We start from the raw sequence: 20,251 nt of genomic DNA on the forward strand, positions 1-20,251 counted from the left end.
GCTATGTGCCTCTCCAATCAACATAATTTTACGTATCCATTTACTCATAGTAGTTTCAGGATTAAGAATGATGGGGGGAGAATTACTCAGGCTATTACCATTCTTACCTAATACGACTTGCGCGAAAGTTCTGGAGTCCCTAGTACCATTTCTTGAGATGGGTGTTGCGTGAGGTTTACCTTGATGACTTGTTGGGGGTCTTTTAGTGCCCATACTTTCCTTCTGGTATTTGGCCATATTTGACGAGAGTAGCATGCCCCTTATTCTAACTCCCTGCATGGCTGCCTCCATGGCCTTCACATCCTTCACCCCAGCGTATCTGATGAACGCAAAGTTTTGCTTCCGTTGATTCTTCTTCCCACCAATGTAGATGTCTGCTACAAGGCCAAATCTGTCAAAAGACCTGTATAACTCCATTATACTTGTTCCATCTTAAAATCCTGATACGTAGAAGGTGGTCACAGCTTCTTTCTCATCTCGTTTTTGCTTTCTGCGCCGAACCTCCGTCCAACCCTCTTGCATTTATTCTCTGTGAGATTTTATTTTGTTAAGAACAAAAAAGAAAGGGTGAAAGTGCTTCAAGTCAAAAGAAACGACGGGAACACGACAAACAAGAACAACTAGTTGGCGGGGGCGGGGCCATGAAATGTCACCTATCCTTTGGTCTTTCACCATTGAAAGGCTTGCAAGTTGATTTTTTTTCTTTTTTTCTTTTAGGGAAATGACATAGTTAAATATCAAAACCAATTTTATATATATATATATATATATATATATATATATATATATATATATATATATATATACACCTCATTTATCAATTACGTACAAATGAATTTGGAACGAATATGATGATGCCGATGATCAATTTTCTAATATTTTGATTTTTATGTTTTATAATGTTAAATATTTTTATTTGATTTATAGATAATTATAATTATATTATTTTTTTATTTATTATTATAATGATTAATATTTATGATATTTTAAAATAAAATATTAAATGGTCGGTGAGGTGACAATGTGGATATTTTTAAAAGATGAATGATATTGCAGTGATGTCGACGTAATTACAAAACTAATATATGACATTAAGTTGATATGAATGATCTAAATCATAGGCGGATTCAATTAAGGACCCTGGGTATCAGAGGAGCCCCCCAAAAAAAATTAATAATACAAATTTTTATTTATACTACAGGAAAAAATTAAAATATTTTTGGGCTACCCTAATTTTTTTATGCTTTTGTCAATGTTTAATCCAATTTAATAAGCAGCCCAATTGCTCAAACATAAAGCCCAAGTGTGTAATACCAAAAAACTAATGAACGATCAATCCCTATATCATGATTTTAGAATTCATTTCCCAATTCCCTCCTTGTCCTTGCGAGTCTGTGATACACACTGTTGCCCTTTTTCTTCTGTCGCCAATAGGTGGCCAGTGGTAGGTGTTTTCCGGCAAAATCCTCTGGTAGCCGGTGGTGGGTGATTATTGATCAAAGTAGTGCACAATAAAGCAAGTAAGTAGAAATTTTGTAATTATTTTTTGGTTAATTGAAATTCAATTTTTTTGGCTTTGTGTTGAAAAAATAGAAATTGCCATTTAGGATTGTTAAATTAGAGACATAAGGTCACTAATTAGTGATTATTTGTTGTTGAAACTCGAAATCAAGTTATAGAATTAGAGTTGATTGTTGATATATTTTGATTGTAGGTTGCTATTAACAATTTTTTCAAAAGACAATTAGATGTTGGAGACAATAATGTGAAGGAACTTCAAAAAAAAAATAGGGTTAATGAAAGTACACAAGTTCCACAACTTAATCAACATACACCAAAACCACAATCTAATGAATCTATTCCAAAACCACAAGAACCACAATCTAATGAGCATACTCAAAAACCAAAAGTGCCACAATCTTTTGATTTGAATGATCTTCCTTCGGACCCGGGGGAGAGACCAAAGATTACATCTTATAATCCTAATCAAAGGGATGAAATAAGGAGGGCATATTTGATTAAAGGACCTTGTCAACCAAAGGGGCATAATTTTGAATTTACCTTATTTGGTGAGAAGCAAAGACGTTTTGTTGTGGAATGGTTTAAGGAATTTCCATGGTTAGAGTATAGCATTAAAAAAAAGAAGGCATATTGTTTTTGTTGCTATTTGTTTAGAGACATGGTAGGGGGTCAAGGTGGAAAATATGCTTTTATAACCGAAGGCTTTGATAATTGGAGTAAAAAAATCATTCCGGAAACATATGGGTGAGATTCATAGTTCTCACCATAAGGCCGAAGAAAAGTGTCATTTGTTATTGAGAAAAAATCAATCTATTAGTGAAGTTTTGCATAAACAAATGGAACTTGAGCAAAGTAATTATGAAATTCGGTTACGTGCTACAATCCGTAATTGTAGATTTTTATTGAAAAATGCATTACTTTCGTGGACATGATGAGACAGAAAAGTCTAATAATAAAGGACTTTTTATTGAAGTCTTATCTTTGATTAGAGAAGATAATGAGAAGATTTTTAAAGTTACTTTAGAAAATTCTCCAAAAAATGAAAAGTTGACTTCTCCGATGATTCAAAAAGATATTGTCAATTGCTTTTCAAAAGAGATAATCAAGTCTATCTGTGATGAAATTTGTAAAGATGTGTTTGGTATATTAGTTGATGAGTCTAGTGATGTTTCCAGAAAAACAAATGACTATAGTTTTGAGATATGTTGATAGACTTGGGATTGTAACGGAAAGATTTATCGGTGTTGTTCACGTGTTGGATACATCCTCTTTGTCTCTTAAAGCCGCCATTGATACCGTTTTTTCCAACAACAACTTGACTATCGATCAGTTAAGAAATCATAAAATATTTATTCCTTTAACATGATATTAGTTTTATTTTTATGTGTTATATTTTTTTATTATTTTTTTCAAATATATAGGTTAGGGGGCAATGTTATGATGGAGCAAGTAATATGAGTGGTGCATTCAACAGTTTGAAATCTTTGATTTTAAATGAAAATAGTTTTGCACATTATATACATTGTTTTGCACACCAACTTCAATTAGTGGTTGTGACGGTTGCTATAATGATGTTGATGAATTCTTTGAACAATTAGGTATGGTGGTTACTGTCATTTGTGGGTCTTGTAAGAGAAAAGATATGATACGAGAGAAGCAAAAAGAAAGAGTGACAACTGAAATTGGTATTGGTTAAACTGAAACAGGAAGAGGGTTGAATCAAGAGATTTCTCTTATTCGAGCTGGAGATACTAGATGGGGTTCACATTTTATAACAATTGTAAGTTTGTTGAATTTGTTTGCAGAAGTTGTTGCAGTCCTTAAATATGTCAAAGATGAGGGGTCCACTTTATCTAACCGTAATCAAGTAAATGGTATTTTGTCATATTTCAAAACACTTGATTTCGTATTTCTTACACTTGATGTTGGAAAATCTATGCCTCACCGATACTTTGTCAAAGCATCTTCAAAAAAAAAGATCAAGATATTTTGGAAGCGACTTCGTTAGTAAAAGGGACAAAGAAAGCATTGTTAGTTTTTTAGAAAAGATGGGGTTCCACAAATTTGGAACAAGGTGTGTGTTTTTTTGTGAAAAGCATAATATTAGAATTGTGGACATGTCAGAATATTATGTTACCCCACGAAAGCGTAAGACCAATAAGACTAATCAACATCATTTTGAAGTTGTGATTTTTAACACAGTTTTGGATATGCAAATTCAAGAATTTGGGGATAGATTTAGTGAAGTTGGCACAGATTTGATAGAGAACATGGCGGCTTTGAACCCTTGTGACTCATTTTCTAGTTTTGATAAAGCAAAATTGTTGAAGTTAAGCGAAATATACAAAAACGATTTTAACGATTCAGAAAGAGCGCAACTTAATGGGCAACTTGATATCTATTATCACTCTTTGCTCGATGATGAGAAATTTTTCAATTTGAAGGGAATTGCAGACCTCTCTCGTTTGTTGGTGGAAATTGGGAAACACCTCTCTTTTCCACTGGTTTATAGATTATTAAAACTAACTTTGGTTTTGCCCGTTGCAACTGCAACCGTTGAACGGTGTTTTTCTGCAATGAAGTTTTTGAAGACTGATTTGCGTAATAAAATAGGTGACGATTTTATGAGTAGTGCTTTGATTTATAGTGTAGAAAAGGAAGCACTGGAGAATGTTAAGACTGAAAATACAATTACTCGCTTTCGTAAAATGAAAGAGCGGAAATGTGAACTTTAAAACATAACTTTGTGATAGAATTTGAGCTTTATGTCTAATAAAATTGAAAATATATTACACGATTTTTTTTCTCAGGATACCCTTTTACTTTGACCCTAGCTCCGTCACTCATCTAAATAAGTTGTAATGTCAAAACATGTCATCTCCTTATTCTCCTAAAGAAAAAGGAAGCATCAATGGTGGGAGTTGAGCCTTCTTCATCTTCTTATAGAGTGAAGTCCAAAGGCTCGTCTAATAATATATTCCATTTTGGTTAGTTACTATACAATTTAAAAAATAACGGTAAAAGATGAAAAGGTAAAGATGGGACTATGTATAATCCAATCAAAATTTTTAAATTAATAATTTGATTTTACCTATAGTGAATTGTCCTACCGACTGTCACTAGTTGACAAAACTGGACCTTATAATATTCAAATTTTAGTCCATATTATCGTAAGGGAAGTTTAGCTAGTAATAATTTTATTTTATTTTTTTGTTTTTAAGCGAAAATTATTAGCAACGGATCTTTTTTTCAACTATGGCATACTAGTAAACTAGTAATGTTTGAATTGATTGGACAATTTATGGCTTTGCAGACACAAACCACCAAACAATTATCGTCTTTTTATTAAATACATGACGAATTTTGATCTTGACATTTTCTTGTAGTCATTCTCTACCCCGTTATCTAGATTTTCATAGTTAGCATCAACTAATTATTTGAACGTTTGATGTTGAAATATATATATATATATATATTTTTTATTTTTGTCTCACTTTGACATTTAATACGGTAAAATACTTTGAATTATTCTATTATTCTATATACTTGCACAACTAATACAACAATTAGAATCAACGGTGAGGAATTAAGCAAGCTTATAATATTAATTAAAAAAAGTTTATAACGTAAAGATATTTTTATGTACATGATGTCAACACGATATATCATGAACTCTTGGTTGATAACCAAGCAATGTACCAATGAGTAGAAACTAGACCAAGTTGTTTGCCGACCTTTGCTATTTAACAATTAATAATGATTAAATTTACCTCTCTGTTTTCAACTTTTAATTTATGTAATTATTTTAATTAAAGTTATAAACCATTTTTTCGTTGATACGATTGGTTTTAATAATAATAATAATAATAATAATTATTATTTGTAACAATTTAATCAAAATATAAAATAACTTTTAGTGAAAACTATCAATAATTTACAAAGAAAGATCGAATTTTAATTGTAATATTGACGATGTGGCCACATGCATAGAGAATTCTGGAATAGTAACCTTTTATGGAAAAGTTTGTTTGATGAAGAACATTTAAGAGCAATGAAGAACAAACAATACTCAATAGTCGATATAAATCAAAGATTGAAATTTTATATATATGATCATAGCAAAATACTCCTCATCCGGAGCTTGATCCTTTATATAAAACGAAAAAACCAAGCCCTCAACATCATCATTATCATCCATCATCATTCATCTTCATCATGCATATGATGATGATATGATTGATCATTGGATCACAATTTCAAAAAATTGAGAGAGAGGAATTTAATTAATTATACACTATACACTACCCTATGAACTGAATCTCACACATATTATCAACTCCCTCGTTTTCTGAATCTTTATTCATGGATGATCCAAATGCAATCCTATGTACGTATCCAATCGGATCCCAAATTGGCTGTTTTCATTTCTCTGGTTTAATTTATGTAGCGAACCTTCTAGAAGAAGAAGAACCACCGAACATTTGATCAAGAAGGACGACGAGGGCCATAGCAACGCTGGAATCAATCTCAGGCTGTACAACCAAACGGAAGACATCTCCGCCAAACGCAACCCCTGCCACCGCTTCCTTCCGTTTAATCTCAGCAACGCGCCGCCGCTTGTCGTCATACACAACGCAACTCCTCTGTGTGTAAGACCCTTCGATCTCGTAAGCCACGTTCTTCTTATTGCCATTAATCCTCGGTGATCCTGATCCCGATCCTGATCCTGTAAAGCTTACATGCGCCAAGGACTTGGAGTTGAGAAAATTAACATGTTTCGTCACCGAGAAGCGGGGATTTACCGTCGTCTCGCCGTCGTATATCAGCCAACTGTCCGTTAGGGTTAACCTCTGTTGGATTAATGAATGAATGAATGAATTAATACATATTTCAGAACTCAATCGATCAAATTTAGGAATCCTGTTAGTATATGTATATATACCTTTCGGCGGATGGTGTGGAGAGAGTGGCCGGAGGCATCCATGAGAACAATCTCGGCCTTGTTAGCGTTGGCGTAGTTGTCGACTCGAAAGACGAGGTTTCCAGTGGTGTCGAAGACGGTGAATCCATCGCAACTGAAGAGCAGGGATTTCTTCCACACGGTGAGGACGGTGGAGGATTGTGTAACTAATCGCGGCCGATCAGAAGGAAAAAGAGGGGGAAGTGGAACAACAGATTTAGGGTATACTTTTGTCATTACTCCGATTACTAATAACGATTCTCTGTGTAAAAAGATGAGAGAGAGAGAGAGAGAGAGAGAGAGAGATGTTGTGTTTTTGGGTGGGTGGGTATTTGATAGGAGTTGAAGGTGGTGGTTAAGGGGTCTTTATACTCTCAACAGAAATATATGTTTTCCAGAATCACGAAAATGCCCCTGGAAAAGTGGAAAGAATGGAAAAGCCAAGTTTGTAAATTGAATCAAGTTTCAACCGCTCGCTATACTTGGCCCTTGCAAACATCGATTGACATTCCCTCCAGAATCTTACACTTTAAAAAGGCTTTTCTTTTAAAATTTTATTTTTGATGCCTATTCAATATATAGCGTTCATCTCATTTTTTGTCACAAACATCATCAAATTATTATTTATGTCACCAAACTTTTAAAGATAAGTCATCAAACAACAATCTATTTAAGTTATACCATTAATATCATTCACACAAGAGTCTAATGATTGAAGTGTAAAATTCTATATCGTAAATCCAAGTTTCAAACCCTCGAATGTTAGAAGTATTATTAGTTGTTGTTTGTTTTTTTATAAGCAAAATATTTGTAGTCTGAAGACCATATTTGTAGATGTCTGCAGTATAAAACATGGACCAAACGTCTGTAATATGTAAAAAGATTATTGTTTGTTTTTAATATCTACAGACTGCTAAAATAAATTAAAAATTTAAATAAACTGTTTTTAAAGTATTAGTTTACAAATTTATCTTTTATTCTCATATCATTTTTCTAAAGTATTAGTTTACAAATTTATCTTTCATTCTCATAAGGATGAGCAGTTTGTCCTAAATCTCAATCTTGTACTGGTACCGTACCCGAACCGGTACCGAACCGTACCGAATTTGAAAATATGGGACGGTACTTGATACTCCAAATACATGAAATTCAGGATGAGGTACCACCGGTACCGGTACTACTACCGAAAACTGGTACCATTCCCAGTACTGGTACCGGTGATGTTAATTTGGTTCGGTACTCGGGATTAACTTTCGATAAAATTCGGTTTTCGGGAAATCTAGAACGGTACGGGTCGATACCGGTTCCGTCCCATACTCATCCCTACATTCTCATGTTGCCATGTGGTAGTCTCACAAAATTTTCTCTAATAATTCGGTTTAAAAAATTCAAATAAAGACAAAACTGCAAATATGGTCTTTGTGGTATGCAAAAATCTTTGGGTAAGGTCCAAAAAGTTTCCAGCTTGCACAGAAGGTCCAAAATCAAGAGTTTTCTGGGTTTTTGGTCCAAAAAACTTTGAAATTACCTATTACCCTTTAAATTTCAGTTTTGTATTTTCTTTTCTTGTTTATTTTAATACTTTATGAAATAAAAATAAAAAACTAAAAAGATAGCACTCCATCCCTACCAGTACCCTCTCTCTCTCTCTCTCTCTCTCTCATCCTAAGACCAAAAAACCCAACTACTCCATCATCTTCTTCCCACAGGTCTATCATCTTCTCACCATCTTCTCTCCATGGACACACCACGTGCAACCTCATACTTGTTACACTTCACCGATAAGCAAACCCCCTTCACATCATAATTCCCACCTTCGACCACTTCAATCATAAACACGACCTACAAATCAGAAAGAAATCACACATAAGTTCATTTTTCTTCAACCGGGTTTACACCATTTTTTACTTTCTCGAGTGTGTGTGTTTTTCAATTTTTCAATGTGTGTATTGAACCTAGATGTCAAAAATTCAATTACTTTTGGAAATATGCTTCGATTGTCCTTTCTTCTTAAGAGCCCTAATTTCTTGGATGTGTGTGTGTGTTTGTATGGACTCTCGAGGACCACAAGTTGACTACACGTATTCCACCCCCAATCAACCCCACCAAGGATGGGTAAAAAGATGAAGAACAGATGTATTACTTCCCCAATCAGTTAACAGCCAGTACCAAGAACAAAGGTTTGATTCTTTTTGTTGGAAGTGTTGATTGACGATTGAAATAAAGAAACCCCAAAAAATGAGAGATTTATAGGTCTATGTAAAGAAGATGATGAACATGGGAGACTTCTCCCCATTTTTTTACTAGGCCTCAGTCTAGAATGAAAAGGGAATGTGCCCGATTGTTGCTTGATTTCAACATTGCTGCATGATTTATCCATTGTTGCTCGATTTAAAACATCCCATCTCACCTTTTCAGTGCAGGAAATCATGAAAATGGTGTCTGCAAATCTGTTTCGATCTCTACTTGATATTATTACTCATGAAAGCAAACTGCTAGTGGTTTTGAGATTGCTCAATCTCTTCATTTCAAAGAGAACAAGAGTCCTTGGGGAGAATAATCAACGGAGAGAGAGAGAGAGAGAGGGGGGAGGATGAGGAGGAAGAGATAGAAGGGGGAGGGCTCCGGTGGGGGTGGGTAAAGAGAGAGAGAGAGAGAGAGAGAGAGAGCCAACTTAATTCCTTTTTTTTATTAATATTTATAAAATAAAAATATAGAAAATACAAAAAAGAATTTTAAAGGGCAAAACAGTCAATTCAAGTGCTCCATGGACCAAACATACAAGAATTTCTTAAGTTTAGGACCAAAAACCCAGAAAACTCTTGATTTTGGACCTTATGTGCAAGCCGATAACTTTTTGGACCCTATTCAAAGATTTTTGCAAACCACAGAGACCAAATTTGCAGTTTTGTCTTCAAATAAATCATGATATGTATCAGATTTGAAATTTAAAATTTGAAATCATTTATTTGAGATTTTTTAATATATACTTCCTTTTTGTTTAAACGCCATTAAATAATGAAATTAAAATTTATGGATTTGTAATCGATTTAAATATTTTAGAGATTTATATGTAAATTGATTTCTTACAATTAAAATTTTTAATTAAAGAAAAACGCCTACAAATCAAATAAGTGATTTGAAATAAATTATATTTTTATATTTTCATATTTTATTATTATTATTATTATTATTATTATTATTACATTTAATACTATATATATATATATATATATATATATATATATATATATATATATATATATATAAGTATTATGTGGCTTTTTAATTTTAAAAATTGAAAAACCCATAAATTGATATGTGGATTTATTTAAAAAATATCATAAAATGACAAGTGTCAAAATTGATGAGAAATTGAAAAGTGTCAAAATTATTTTCATTTATTAAGGAGGATTGAATGACCAATATATATATATATATATATATATATATATATTTTGTAAATTTAAACACTTATCCTTAAGCATATTTTTGTTAGCCTATATATTATTAGCCCACTTGTTTACGGGCCCTTTAGCCTCTAGCCCATTAAAGTTTTATCTAGCTAGTATTTATATCTGCTTTATTCTTTGTAGTCTTTATGCTTTCATTGAGAATCCTTGTAATTTCTCTTTATTATAATCATATGACAATGTTATCATGGTATCCAAGCGGATGTTTGATTCGTTGTTAAGAGCCTTTGTAGCAGTCATCTGTGGCAGATGGTATTCGTTCATTGTTGCTGGTATTCATTGTTGATGTGTTGATTCGTCGTTGCCGTTGATTCGTTGTTGTTGTTGATTTGTTGTCTGATTGATTGCTTCAGATGGTTTGTTACTCCTTTCTTTGTTGTCGTTGATTCGTTGTTGTTGTTGATTTATTGCCGTTGTTGATTCGTTGTCCGATTGATTGCTTCCGCTGGTTTGTTACTCCTTTCATTCTCAGATTGTTATATTGTTATTGTGGTTATTTATTCGTTGTCAACATGACTGGAAAGGATGATTCCATTCAGTCAATCAGTACTCGTCTAGATGGAAAGAATTATATGTAATTGAGTTATGTTATGAAGAACTTCATTTATGGGAAGAATATGTGGGGCTATGTCACTGGGAGTAAAGCCATACCCTTAGTGCCTCAAACTGAGAATTTTGATTTGTTGCTTGATGCTTAGGAGACTGATAACTCCAAGGTCATTACTTGGATTAATAACTCTATTACTCAGTCCATTGGTATGTAGTTGGCTAAATATGACACATCAAAGGAAGTTTGGAATCACTTGGAGAGACTGTATACTCAGTCCAACTTTGCTAAACAATACCAGTTAGAATATGATATTCTTGCCCTTAAACAAAATGACCAAAGTATTCAAGATTTCTATGCTGCTATGTCTGATATGTGGGATCAATTGGCTCTTACTGAATCTAAAGAGTTAAAAGATTTTGTGCCTTACATTGCTAGGAGGGAAGAACAACGCTTAGTCCAGTTCTTGATGGCCTTGCATTCTGATTTTGAAGGTCTACGTGGAACAATTCTTCATCGCTCTCCTCTTCCCTCAGTTGATTTTGTTGTCCATGAGTTAATTGCAGAAGAGACTCGTATCAAGTCTCATGCAGATAAAGGTTTTAAAGCAACCTCTATTCCTACTCCTGCTCCTGATGCGCTTGCTGTTTCCTCTAATCAGTCCCGACAAACTTCAAGGGTTGCTTATGATGAGTGTGCATTCTGCAAACAGAAAAATCATCGGAAAGCTCAGTGTCCATTGTTAGTCAACAAGGGTAAATATGGTCAACCTTAGTCGGGACAACAAAATAGTTCTGGTCAACAGAAGTTTCAGCCACGTTCCTCTAGTACTCCTCCATGGACCCCTCGTCCTCTACAGTTTGTTGATGCTGCTATACCACCAGTTGATACAGATTATGTTGGAAACATGTCACCATCTGCATTGGATCCCAAGGTGTTTGAGAGTTTCAGACAGTATTTGGCCTCTAATCCCACTACCACGTCTGCATCTATGTCTCATTCTGGTCCTACTTCATGTGGTACATCAGGTATTCCCTCATCTTTGTGGATTTTAGATTCTGATGCAACCCATCATATGACTATTCATTTGTCATCATTTACTTCTTTGTCGCAAATGTCATCTATGTATGTTAAGTCTGCTAGTGATACATCTATGCTAGTTGAGGGTGTTGGGTGGTTCTCTATTTCTCATATCACTCTCCCTACTGTTTTTTACATTCCCAAAATTACTTTGAACCTTGCCTCAGTTAGTCAGTTATGTAAGTTTGGTAACTGGGTGTTCTTTTCTGATTTTGTCTATGTTATACAGGATCAACACACCCAAAAGGTGATTGGGATCGATCCTATGGTGGGGGAACTATATGTCTTGGAGGTTCTCAAAGTATCTGATGTGTTGCCTCCTATATTGATTTATCTTCTTTCAGTTTGAGTCCTTTGTTGTCTGAGTTTTATCTTTGGCATTCTCGTTTGGGACATGTGTCTGTATCACGTTTGAGTTTTTTAGCATCTAGTGGTGTTTTGGGTCATTTAGACACTTGTGATATTTCTGATTGTAGTGGTTGTAAACTGATAAAATTCTATGCTTTACCTTTCAATAAGAGTATGTCTTGTTCTACTGCTCCTTTTGACATTATTCATCCTAAAGTATGGGGTCCTGCACCAGTATCCACAAAGGGTGGGTCTACATATTATGTATCTTTTATAGATAATTATACTCGATATACATGGGTTTATCTTATGAAACGCAGCTCTATTTTCTTTGATAATTACAGTAATTTTAGAGTTCTTGTTATAACTCAACATCCGACTGTAATTAAGTGCTTCAGGTGTGACTTAGGGGGTGAATATACATCTAATGATTTTCTCAGTTACTTTCTTCTGATGGTACCATACACCAGTCGTTGTGTACTGAGATACCTCAGCAAAACGGTGTGACAAAACGAAAACACCGTCATATTGTTGAGGCTGTCCGCTCATTGCTCCTGTCTGTGCAGGTCCCTAGTTCCTTTTGGGGAGAAGCATTCCTAACTACTTTGTATGTGATTAATCGTATCCCTACGTCATTGAATTTAGCAATGTCTCATTTTGAGAAGATATATGGCCATCTACTAAACTGCTCTTCCTTACGAGTTTTTAGATGTACTTGTTTTGTTCTTCGTCCTCATGTTGAGAGGAACAAGTTGGGGCCGAAATCTGCTATTTGTGTATTTTTAGGGTATGATATTGCACAGAAACAATACCGTTGCTATGATCTTGTGAGTCACAAGTTATATGTTTCCTGGCATGTCACTTTGTAACAACCCGAAGTTGTTCATCGCCAAAACCCCATTCTACCCGTATAACTCGCCGTATGCCGAAACGTTCCGATGTCGTTTGTGAGTAAAGTTAATTAAACTTATACGTTTAATTGATGCTAATGAGTGTCCAAACCCCTTAGGAACTCATGTAATTAGCCCAAAATTATTTATTTCATAAGTTTTAGAAATGTCCCCGCCGGGTGACGGAAACTTAATCGGGTGCGACCTAAAGCCTCGTTTAAGGCCGGTATCGGGTAGAATTCCACCGTGTCCAAGTTTTGGGAACTATATAAACATGTTAAACCTTTCATTTGAAGCTTTCTCTCTCTCTATCTCTACTTTCTCTCTAACCTCTCTCCTAAATCCAAAGTTTAAGGGTCCAAAACTCAATTTTAAGGCCTCAAATCCCTAAGGTACCTTCCTAACCTTAATCTATAGCATATTTGGCTTCCAAATTAGGGATTTAATCATGATTTAAGGCCTTGAATGTGAGTTTACGGCCATGGAAGGAGCTTAGGCCGTAAACTCATAATAAGTGGGTTTTTAAGCCATAAAACCCTTCCTAAACACAATTGGACTTTAGATATGGCTAAATGACTTCATGGAATGGACTTAGAACATTTTAAACATGGATTTTAATGGATTTGAAGGAGTTTACGGCCAAGGCACAAGCTTGGGCCGTAAACTCATATATATATGGGGTTTTTATGACCTTAATCCCTTCCAAATCACTTATAAGGCTTAGATATGAATTTTAGGATAATGGTTTTAGCATTTGGACACCTTAAACAAAATTTTTGAAGGATTTATGTGAGTTTACGGCCAAGGCTTGTGCTTGGCCTGTAAACTCCTTAAAACATGGTATAAATTCAATTTCAAGGTGTTAGAAAGCCATCCAACACCACCAAAAGCCTTGGAATAAATCATAGGACCAACCAAAAATAGTTTAAGGACCTTAAACACATTATCTAAGGGATTTATATGAGTTTACGGCCAAGGCTTGTGCTTGGGCCGTAAACTCCTTAATTCATGGTGTTAGAATGCCAACTAAACACCCCTAAAGCCTTTAGATGAATTTTAGAAGTCCTTTCAAACAAGTTTTTGACCTTGAAACACAAGAAATCACTCCATAAGAGAGTTTACGGCCATGAGTGGGGTCTCATGGGCCGTAAACTCCAAAAACTCCTCAAATGTCTCATAAAATCTCATGTAAGGCATTGAAATAATTTTAGCAATCACATGTGATTTGTTTGGAAACCAAAAACACAATTTTTCTTGGGTATTTAGGAGTTTACGGCCAGGAGCCTATGCTAGGCCGTAAACTCCCTTAAATGGGTCTATTTGATGTTTTAAAATCATTCCAAGTCCTTAAACCAAACCTAGAAATTATTCCCTAAGTGTTTGAAGCCATTTTGTGCCATAACTCACCCCACCATGAGTTTACGGCCGTAAACTCATGGGGAGAGGGTCATTATGGCCGTAAACTCCCTAAGGAGTATTCCTTTGAAGTCCCAATTCAATATCCTAACTATATGTGTCCCTAAATGTCACCCGGGCCCCTTCAAACACTTGTATCGGAGTGTTTTCGCGACTAGAAGCAATTGTCCCTATCAAATAATCAATCTAAGTCCTAATTAGATACAAATGTGTATCTTTACATTATACTTAGGAACTTCGTGCGTATGCAAGCCCCAGACCAACACTTAGCATCCAAATCGTCACATTTCTCGTCCGGTGAGTTCATACCCCTACGCCTTTTTCCGTGATTTTCAATGTTTTCAGGGGGGGAATACAAGCAAACTATAACTGTTTTTGAATTATAACATTGACGTGTTTCAAATAATATCTGGCAAACTTATAAACTCCTTTACTCCTTATGTATTATGCTGAGCATAAGGAATGATTTATCAATTACAACTAAATGGATTTTAGTTAAGAAAATAACCAAACTAATCAAATTATTATGGGAATAATTTGGGGTTCTATATTTCTCTTTATATCATGTACTGATATCTGTATAAAGTTATTAGATAAACTATGTCTGATTCAGTTTATCTCCGTATCATTTGAATGTATTGCCAGATAGTTTATTGTATGTATCTATTTTCACTGTATCATGTTTCATAATCTTTGTATGTTTGATATCGTATGAGAACCCTGTGAATAATTTAGTACTAGTTTGTGAGATAGTCACTACCCTTTATGGATGACCAGTAAATCCTCCCCGGAAGTGTAACCAGAGTCTCCTGGAGGGAGAGCGAGGAATTTGTGAATAGATCTATTCGGGACTGACAATCCCACACCTTAACTGCTAGCTACAGTTAGGCGGGCACGCCTGGGGTGAAAAATTCTGTATATCGTCCGACGTCTGACTAACGTCAAGGAGGTCTCGTTTTCGTATCAGCATGGTTACCCGACTCACAATACGTATTAATATAAATTTATTCACAGCTGAGAATTTGTTTAGAATCTATATCTGGTTCGAGATGATAATCCTATGGTTTTGTATCTATATCTCGTTCGGGATGGTAATCCCATGGTTTTGAATCTATATCTTGTACGGGATGGTAATCCCATGACTTTATCCAACTATCTTATATCAAATTCGGGATAGTGATCCCATGGTTTTATCAAACAATCTTATATCTGATTCGGGATAGTAGTCCCATGGTTTTCAGTCTATATTTCCTAGTATATCAAACTATCTTGTAACTAGTTCGGGATGTTAGTCCTAAGGTTTTCAAACTATTTTCTATCTACAGTTCGTGTATATTATGGTATTCTTAACTAATTCGGGATAGTAATCCTATGATTTTCAATATATAGTTTGTGTATTAAACTATACTCTGTGTTATTCAATCAATCTTGCATTTAGGAAAATATGGGATTTTCCTGGGGTTAACATATATCACGTAATTGAACTGTAACGAAAGATAATCAAACTAACTTTACATAAGAAAATATGGGATTTTCTTGGATAACAAACCTTTTCGGAAAACTAAAGGAAACCGATACATTTTCATAAAACAAAACCGCTTATGAACTCACCAGCTTTATGCTGATTTTCAAATTGCTTGTATTCTCAGGTCCAAGTTAGACAGGTACCCGGTGATATCTTTTGATGAAGACGGAGTGCATAGAAGACTCGTCTCGTTTTGTTCATATGATATATGTATAACTCTTGTACAATTTACTTTTGAACCAAATGTAAACTTTCATATATATGTAATGTAATGGTTGTTTACTGTGATTACTATGTACATTGGATTTGATACAAAACTTGGAGTCAACCCCGGAAATGTTTCCGCCTTTGATTTTCGGGGTGTGACACACTTTTTTGGAACATATTCCTTTCTACTCAATTCTTGTTACAACCCACAATGTAATGAAGTCCGATCTTCTGCATATTGATCCTTTTAATGAAGAGATAGAGGCTCGAGATCCATCTATGACACCTGATTCTTCAGCTCATGACACACCTACTTATTCAGAGAGTTCCTTGACTCCCCCTGTTCCTGAGCCTGCTCCTCCGATTGTTGAAATTGAGGATCCACCTCCACCACTACCCCTTAGGAGATCTACTCGTCCTGTCAAGTCCACGGAGCTTCCAGATTTTACTTACTTTACATATTCAGGATCATTTGCTTCATTTATAGCGAGTATCCATCATCTGTCTAAACCTGAATCATATAGAGAAGCTATTTTAGATCCTCTTTGGCAGAATGCTATAGTTGAGGAACTCACTACTCTTCATTAGACTCATACATGGGATTTGGATTCCCTTCATCCTAGGAAATATACGATAGGTTGTCGTTGGGTGTACAAGATAAAAAAAAGCTGATGGGTATGTTGAGCGATACAAAGCCAGACTTGTAGAGAAAGGGTATTCCTAACAGTATGGTTTTGACTACGAGGAGACATTTACCCCAGTTGCAAAGATGACGACAGTCTGTACTATGATTGCAATTGCATCCATTCGACGGTGAAAGATCTTTCAAATGGATGTCAAGAATGCTATTTTGAATGGTGACCTCCATGAAGAGGTTTATATGACTCCTCCTCCAGGAATTCAGCACCGTCCAGGTGAGGTTTGTCGGCTTCGCAAAGCTTTGTATGGTCTTAAGCAAGCCCCTCATGCTTGGTTTGAGAAATTCTCCACAGTGATTACCTTTCTTGGATTTGTCCAGAGTAATCACGACTCTACTTTGTTTGTTAGATGCTCGAGTATAGGACTGATTCTTCTGTCCTTATATGTGGATGACATGATTATTATAGGTGATGACCATGGTGGTATTGAGTCTTTGAAGCATGATCTAGCTCATCGATTTGCTATGAAGGATTTGGGCTTGCTGCATGATTTCTTGGGTATTGAGGTAGCTCGGTCTAAGAAACAATATCTTCTTTCTCAGACTAAATATATATCTGACTTGTTTACACGGATGAGCCTATCTGACAATTGAACTGTTGATACTCCTCTTGAAACTAATGCACGATACTCTCCTACTAATGGTGTTCCTTTGTCCGATCCGAACCTTTATCGCACTGTTGTGGGAAGTTTGGTCTAACTCACAGTTACTCGTCCAGATATTGCTCATGTTGTTCATGTTGTCAGTCAGTTTGTTACTGCCCCTACCTTTTTTCATTGGGGAGCTGTTCTCCATATTCTAAGATATCTTCGTGGCACTCAGTTTCATACCCTCTTGTTTCCCTCGATGTCTTCTCTTGAGCTACGTGCCTATAGTGACGCTGATTGGGATGGTGATTGCCATGATCGTAATTCCACCACTGGGTTTTGCGTATTTCTTGGAGAGTCTCTCATTTCATGGAAGAGCAGGAAACAGGACGTTGTCTCTAGATCTTCCATGGAGGTTGAATATCGTGTTATGGCTATAACTAGATGTGAGATTATCTGGTTACAGTGGCTGCTTGCAGATATGAGAGTTCATATTTCTTCATCTACCCCTTGCATTGTGATAACAAAAGTGCGATATAAAGTGCAAAGAATTCTGCTTTTCATTAGCGGACGAAGCACATTGAGATTGATTGTCATTTTATTCGTCATCACCTGCAGCTCGGGACCATATCGCATCCGTTTGTTTCATCAACTTTGCAGCTTGCGGATTTTTTTGCGGAGACTCTATCGGCTTCTCGGTTTCGGTTCTTATGTGACAAATCATCAATGCTTATTGTTGTGGCATTGTGAGTTTGAGGGAGGATACTAGCCTATATATTAATAACTCACTTGTTTATGGGCCCTTTAGCCTTTAACCCATTAAGGTTTTATCTAGCTAGTATTTATATCTGTTTTATTCTTTGTAGTCTTTATGCTTTCATTGAGAACCCTTGTAATTTCTCTTTATTATAATCATATGACAATGTTATCAATTTTATGTTACCTTTAATTATATATACTTTTTTAAATGTTTAACATTTATTTACTAATTATTTATTTTTATTAAATATTAATCACATTTTATTTATATAATGCAAAATTGTAATGATTTTATAATATTTTCTAGCTTTTTTATAACTATGAAGTATATTTTTCGTATTAATTTCCTGAACGTCTTTTGACAATGTATTTTAGTGTTTTTTTTAATTATTTAATATATGACGTTTGTTTAAAAAATGACTAATTAAATGTGGGAATTTTCTATAACATTTTAGATAGATAAGAATAAATTATTTAAATTAAAAAAAGCTATTAGAAAAGGATAATCATTAAAAAATCATTTAATTAAAAGTTAATATTAATGAAAATATGAGATGACAATAATTTTGAGTCATGATATATGTTTCTGATGCTTTTAGCACTTTTTTTTGGATAGATATAGTATGGGTAAAGAAAAAAAAAACTGATATACAGTTTGAGGATTCGAGTTGTTGGCTATTGGAAATTTTGAAATGCCGATATATACTATGTTGGTAGTTATTCGAGAATCATTGATGATAGTATACAATGATGTTTATTCTAGTACTTAGGTTGTAGAATTAGAAATTGAATTATGTATTTATCATATGGTAGGAGTAGATCTATTCTATTATTGGGACTTTCGTATTATTATTGTTATTATTTTGAATCATATATTTTATTAAATTTTAGTCATATGGGGGATTCTGGAGTGTGAAGACGGAAGAGTATTACATATTAAAACTTGTTTATCTCTTTGGTCAAAAGTACTTCCTTATTCTAAGGAAATGTATGGATGAGGTTTCTTTAGTAAATTATTCACTTATTGAGACTTGAAATTGGTTAATGAGTTTTTTAATATCTAATAAAATAAGTTATAATTTTAAGTATTCTACTTTTTTCTTAAGATTAAATAAACAGTTTCATATCTATGGAAACACAACATATTTTTAAAAAAAAAATAAATAAATATATATATATATATATATATATATATATATATATATATATATATATATATATATATGGGAAAAGTGAATATACCCTTAAGGTATATAAGCTTAGGTACCCAAACTCATCATAATGCGTTGTTTTGTATCATATAATACATTTTAATTGTCTAATGTTCTTATAATTTAACTTCTAACTTGATTTACTTCCAATATTTTTATAAATTACACATTTATCTTTCCCTTAAGGGTATATTCACTTTTCTTGTATATATACTATTTTGACTTAATTTACTATATTTTTAATACCATATACTTGTCTAATATTTTTGCAAAAATACCATTTTTGGTTCTAACTATTATCTAGTTAAAATAATTAAAATCTCAAGCATTTGGATAACTGATAGGCCAAAATATATAAAAAATCATCATATTTTATCAGTTTTACATCATTCATATTTTATTTGCTTTATTAAAGTTATCATATTTTGAAATAAGGAATTAAATTTACATGATAACTAATGATCTCCTATTGTTGTTTTAACATGCTACCGTTATAATATGATGTTTTTTTCTTCATTAAAGCCATCTAATTTTAACATATTTTCTAATTTGACTACAATCAGAACTTTTTGTATTTTTTCTTATGTGTTATTTTTTTTCGTTAAAAAAAGTTGTTAAAGGAATTATTTTATTATATTATTTTTTTTTTCAAAATTTTTATCATTTTTATTAAAATTAGAAAAAAAAAAACACGATGTTAACATATACAGATGTTAATGTTTGTGGTTGTTGGTACAAAAAAAACCTAATGCCACAGATCATCGATATTATTTCTCTATGAATTTTTTCGGCGATTGTTGGCATAAAAGCCTCATATTAATCCTTTTACATATATTTGTGTATAAGGTTACATAATTGAGGAATTTTCAATTTGCAATTCCAAGGATGAAAAAAAAAAAATGAGCCAAAGAAAAGATGTGATGGTATTTGTTTTGTGGTGGGTTTCACACAAAAAAATATAAAAAATTGATTAATGTCAAATCATCTTAATATTAAAAATCTTATCTTAAATACTAAAAAATTTCACATA

At 33.9% G+C, this 20,251-nt stretch overlaps 2 protein-coding genes across 2 annotated transcripts; one reads left to right on the forward strand and one right to left on the reverse strand.

Moving 5' to 3' along the window:
* Nucleotides 1–2,430: 2,430 nt before the first annotated feature.
* LOC145075650 (uncharacterized) lies at nucleotides 2,431–4,256 on the forward strand. The gene is made up of 6 exons (XM_079021812.1): nucleotides 2,431–2,662; nucleotides 2,715–2,850; nucleotides 2,943–2,970; nucleotides 3,026–3,206; nucleotides 3,327–3,395; nucleotides 3,724–4,256. The coding sequence occupies exons 1-6, from the start codon at nucleotides 2,431–2,433 to the stop codon at nucleotides 4,254–4,256; spliced, it is 1,179 nt and encodes a 392-aa protein (XP_078877938.1).
* Nucleotides 4,257–5,603: 1,347 nt separating this feature from the next.
* LOC145074814 (protein LURP-one-related 8-like) lies at nucleotides 5,604–6,825 on the reverse strand. Its single transcript, XM_079021140.1, has 2 exons — nucleotides 6,464–6,825; nucleotides 5,604–6,371 (listed from the first exon to the last, which is right to left on the reverse strand). Exons 1-2 carry the CDS (start codon nucleotides 6,716–6,718, stop codon nucleotides 5,961–5,963), a joined length of 666 nt encoding a protein of 221 aa, XP_078877266.1. The 5' UTR covers nucleotides 6,719–6,825; the 3' UTR covers nucleotides 5,604–5,960.
* Between the last annotated feature and the right edge of the window lie 13,426 nt (nucleotides 6,826–20,251).

The sequence above is a fragment of the Lactuca serriola genome, chromosome 9, assembly GCF_051521515.1.
Source record: "Lactuca serriola cultivar US96UC23 chromosome 9, Lser_US96UC23_V15, whole genome shotgun sequence".
Classification (NCBI taxonomy): domain Eukaryota; kingdom Viridiplantae; phylum Streptophyta; class Magnoliopsida; order Asterales; family Asteraceae; genus Lactuca; species Lactuca serriola.

What these genes read in the sequence shown, in the direction of transcription:
- LOC145074814 (XM_079021140.1), bottom strand. Translation starts at nt 6,718, where the DNA reads ATGACAAAAGTATACCCTAAATCTGTTGTTCCACTTCCCCCTCTTTTT. An exon ending in TCCACACCATCCGCCGAAAG is followed by an intron (nt 6,372 to 6,463) that starts GTATATATACAT and finishes TTAATCCAACAG; the next exon opens with AGGTTAACCCTAACGGACAG.
- LOC145075650 (XM_079021812.1), top strand. Translation starts at nt 2,431, where the DNA reads ATGCATTACTTTCGTGGACATGATGAGACAGAAAAGTCTAATAATAAA. An exon ending in GCAATGTTATGATGGAGCAA is followed by an intron (nt 2,971 to 3,025) that starts GTAATATGAGTG and finishes AAATGAAAATAG; the next exon opens with TTTTGCACATTATATACATT. An exon ending in AAGAGTGACAACTGAAATTG is followed by an intron (nt 3,207 to 3,326) that starts GTATTGGTTAAA and finishes ATTTGTTTGCAG; the next exon opens with AAGTTGTTGCAGTCCTTAAA.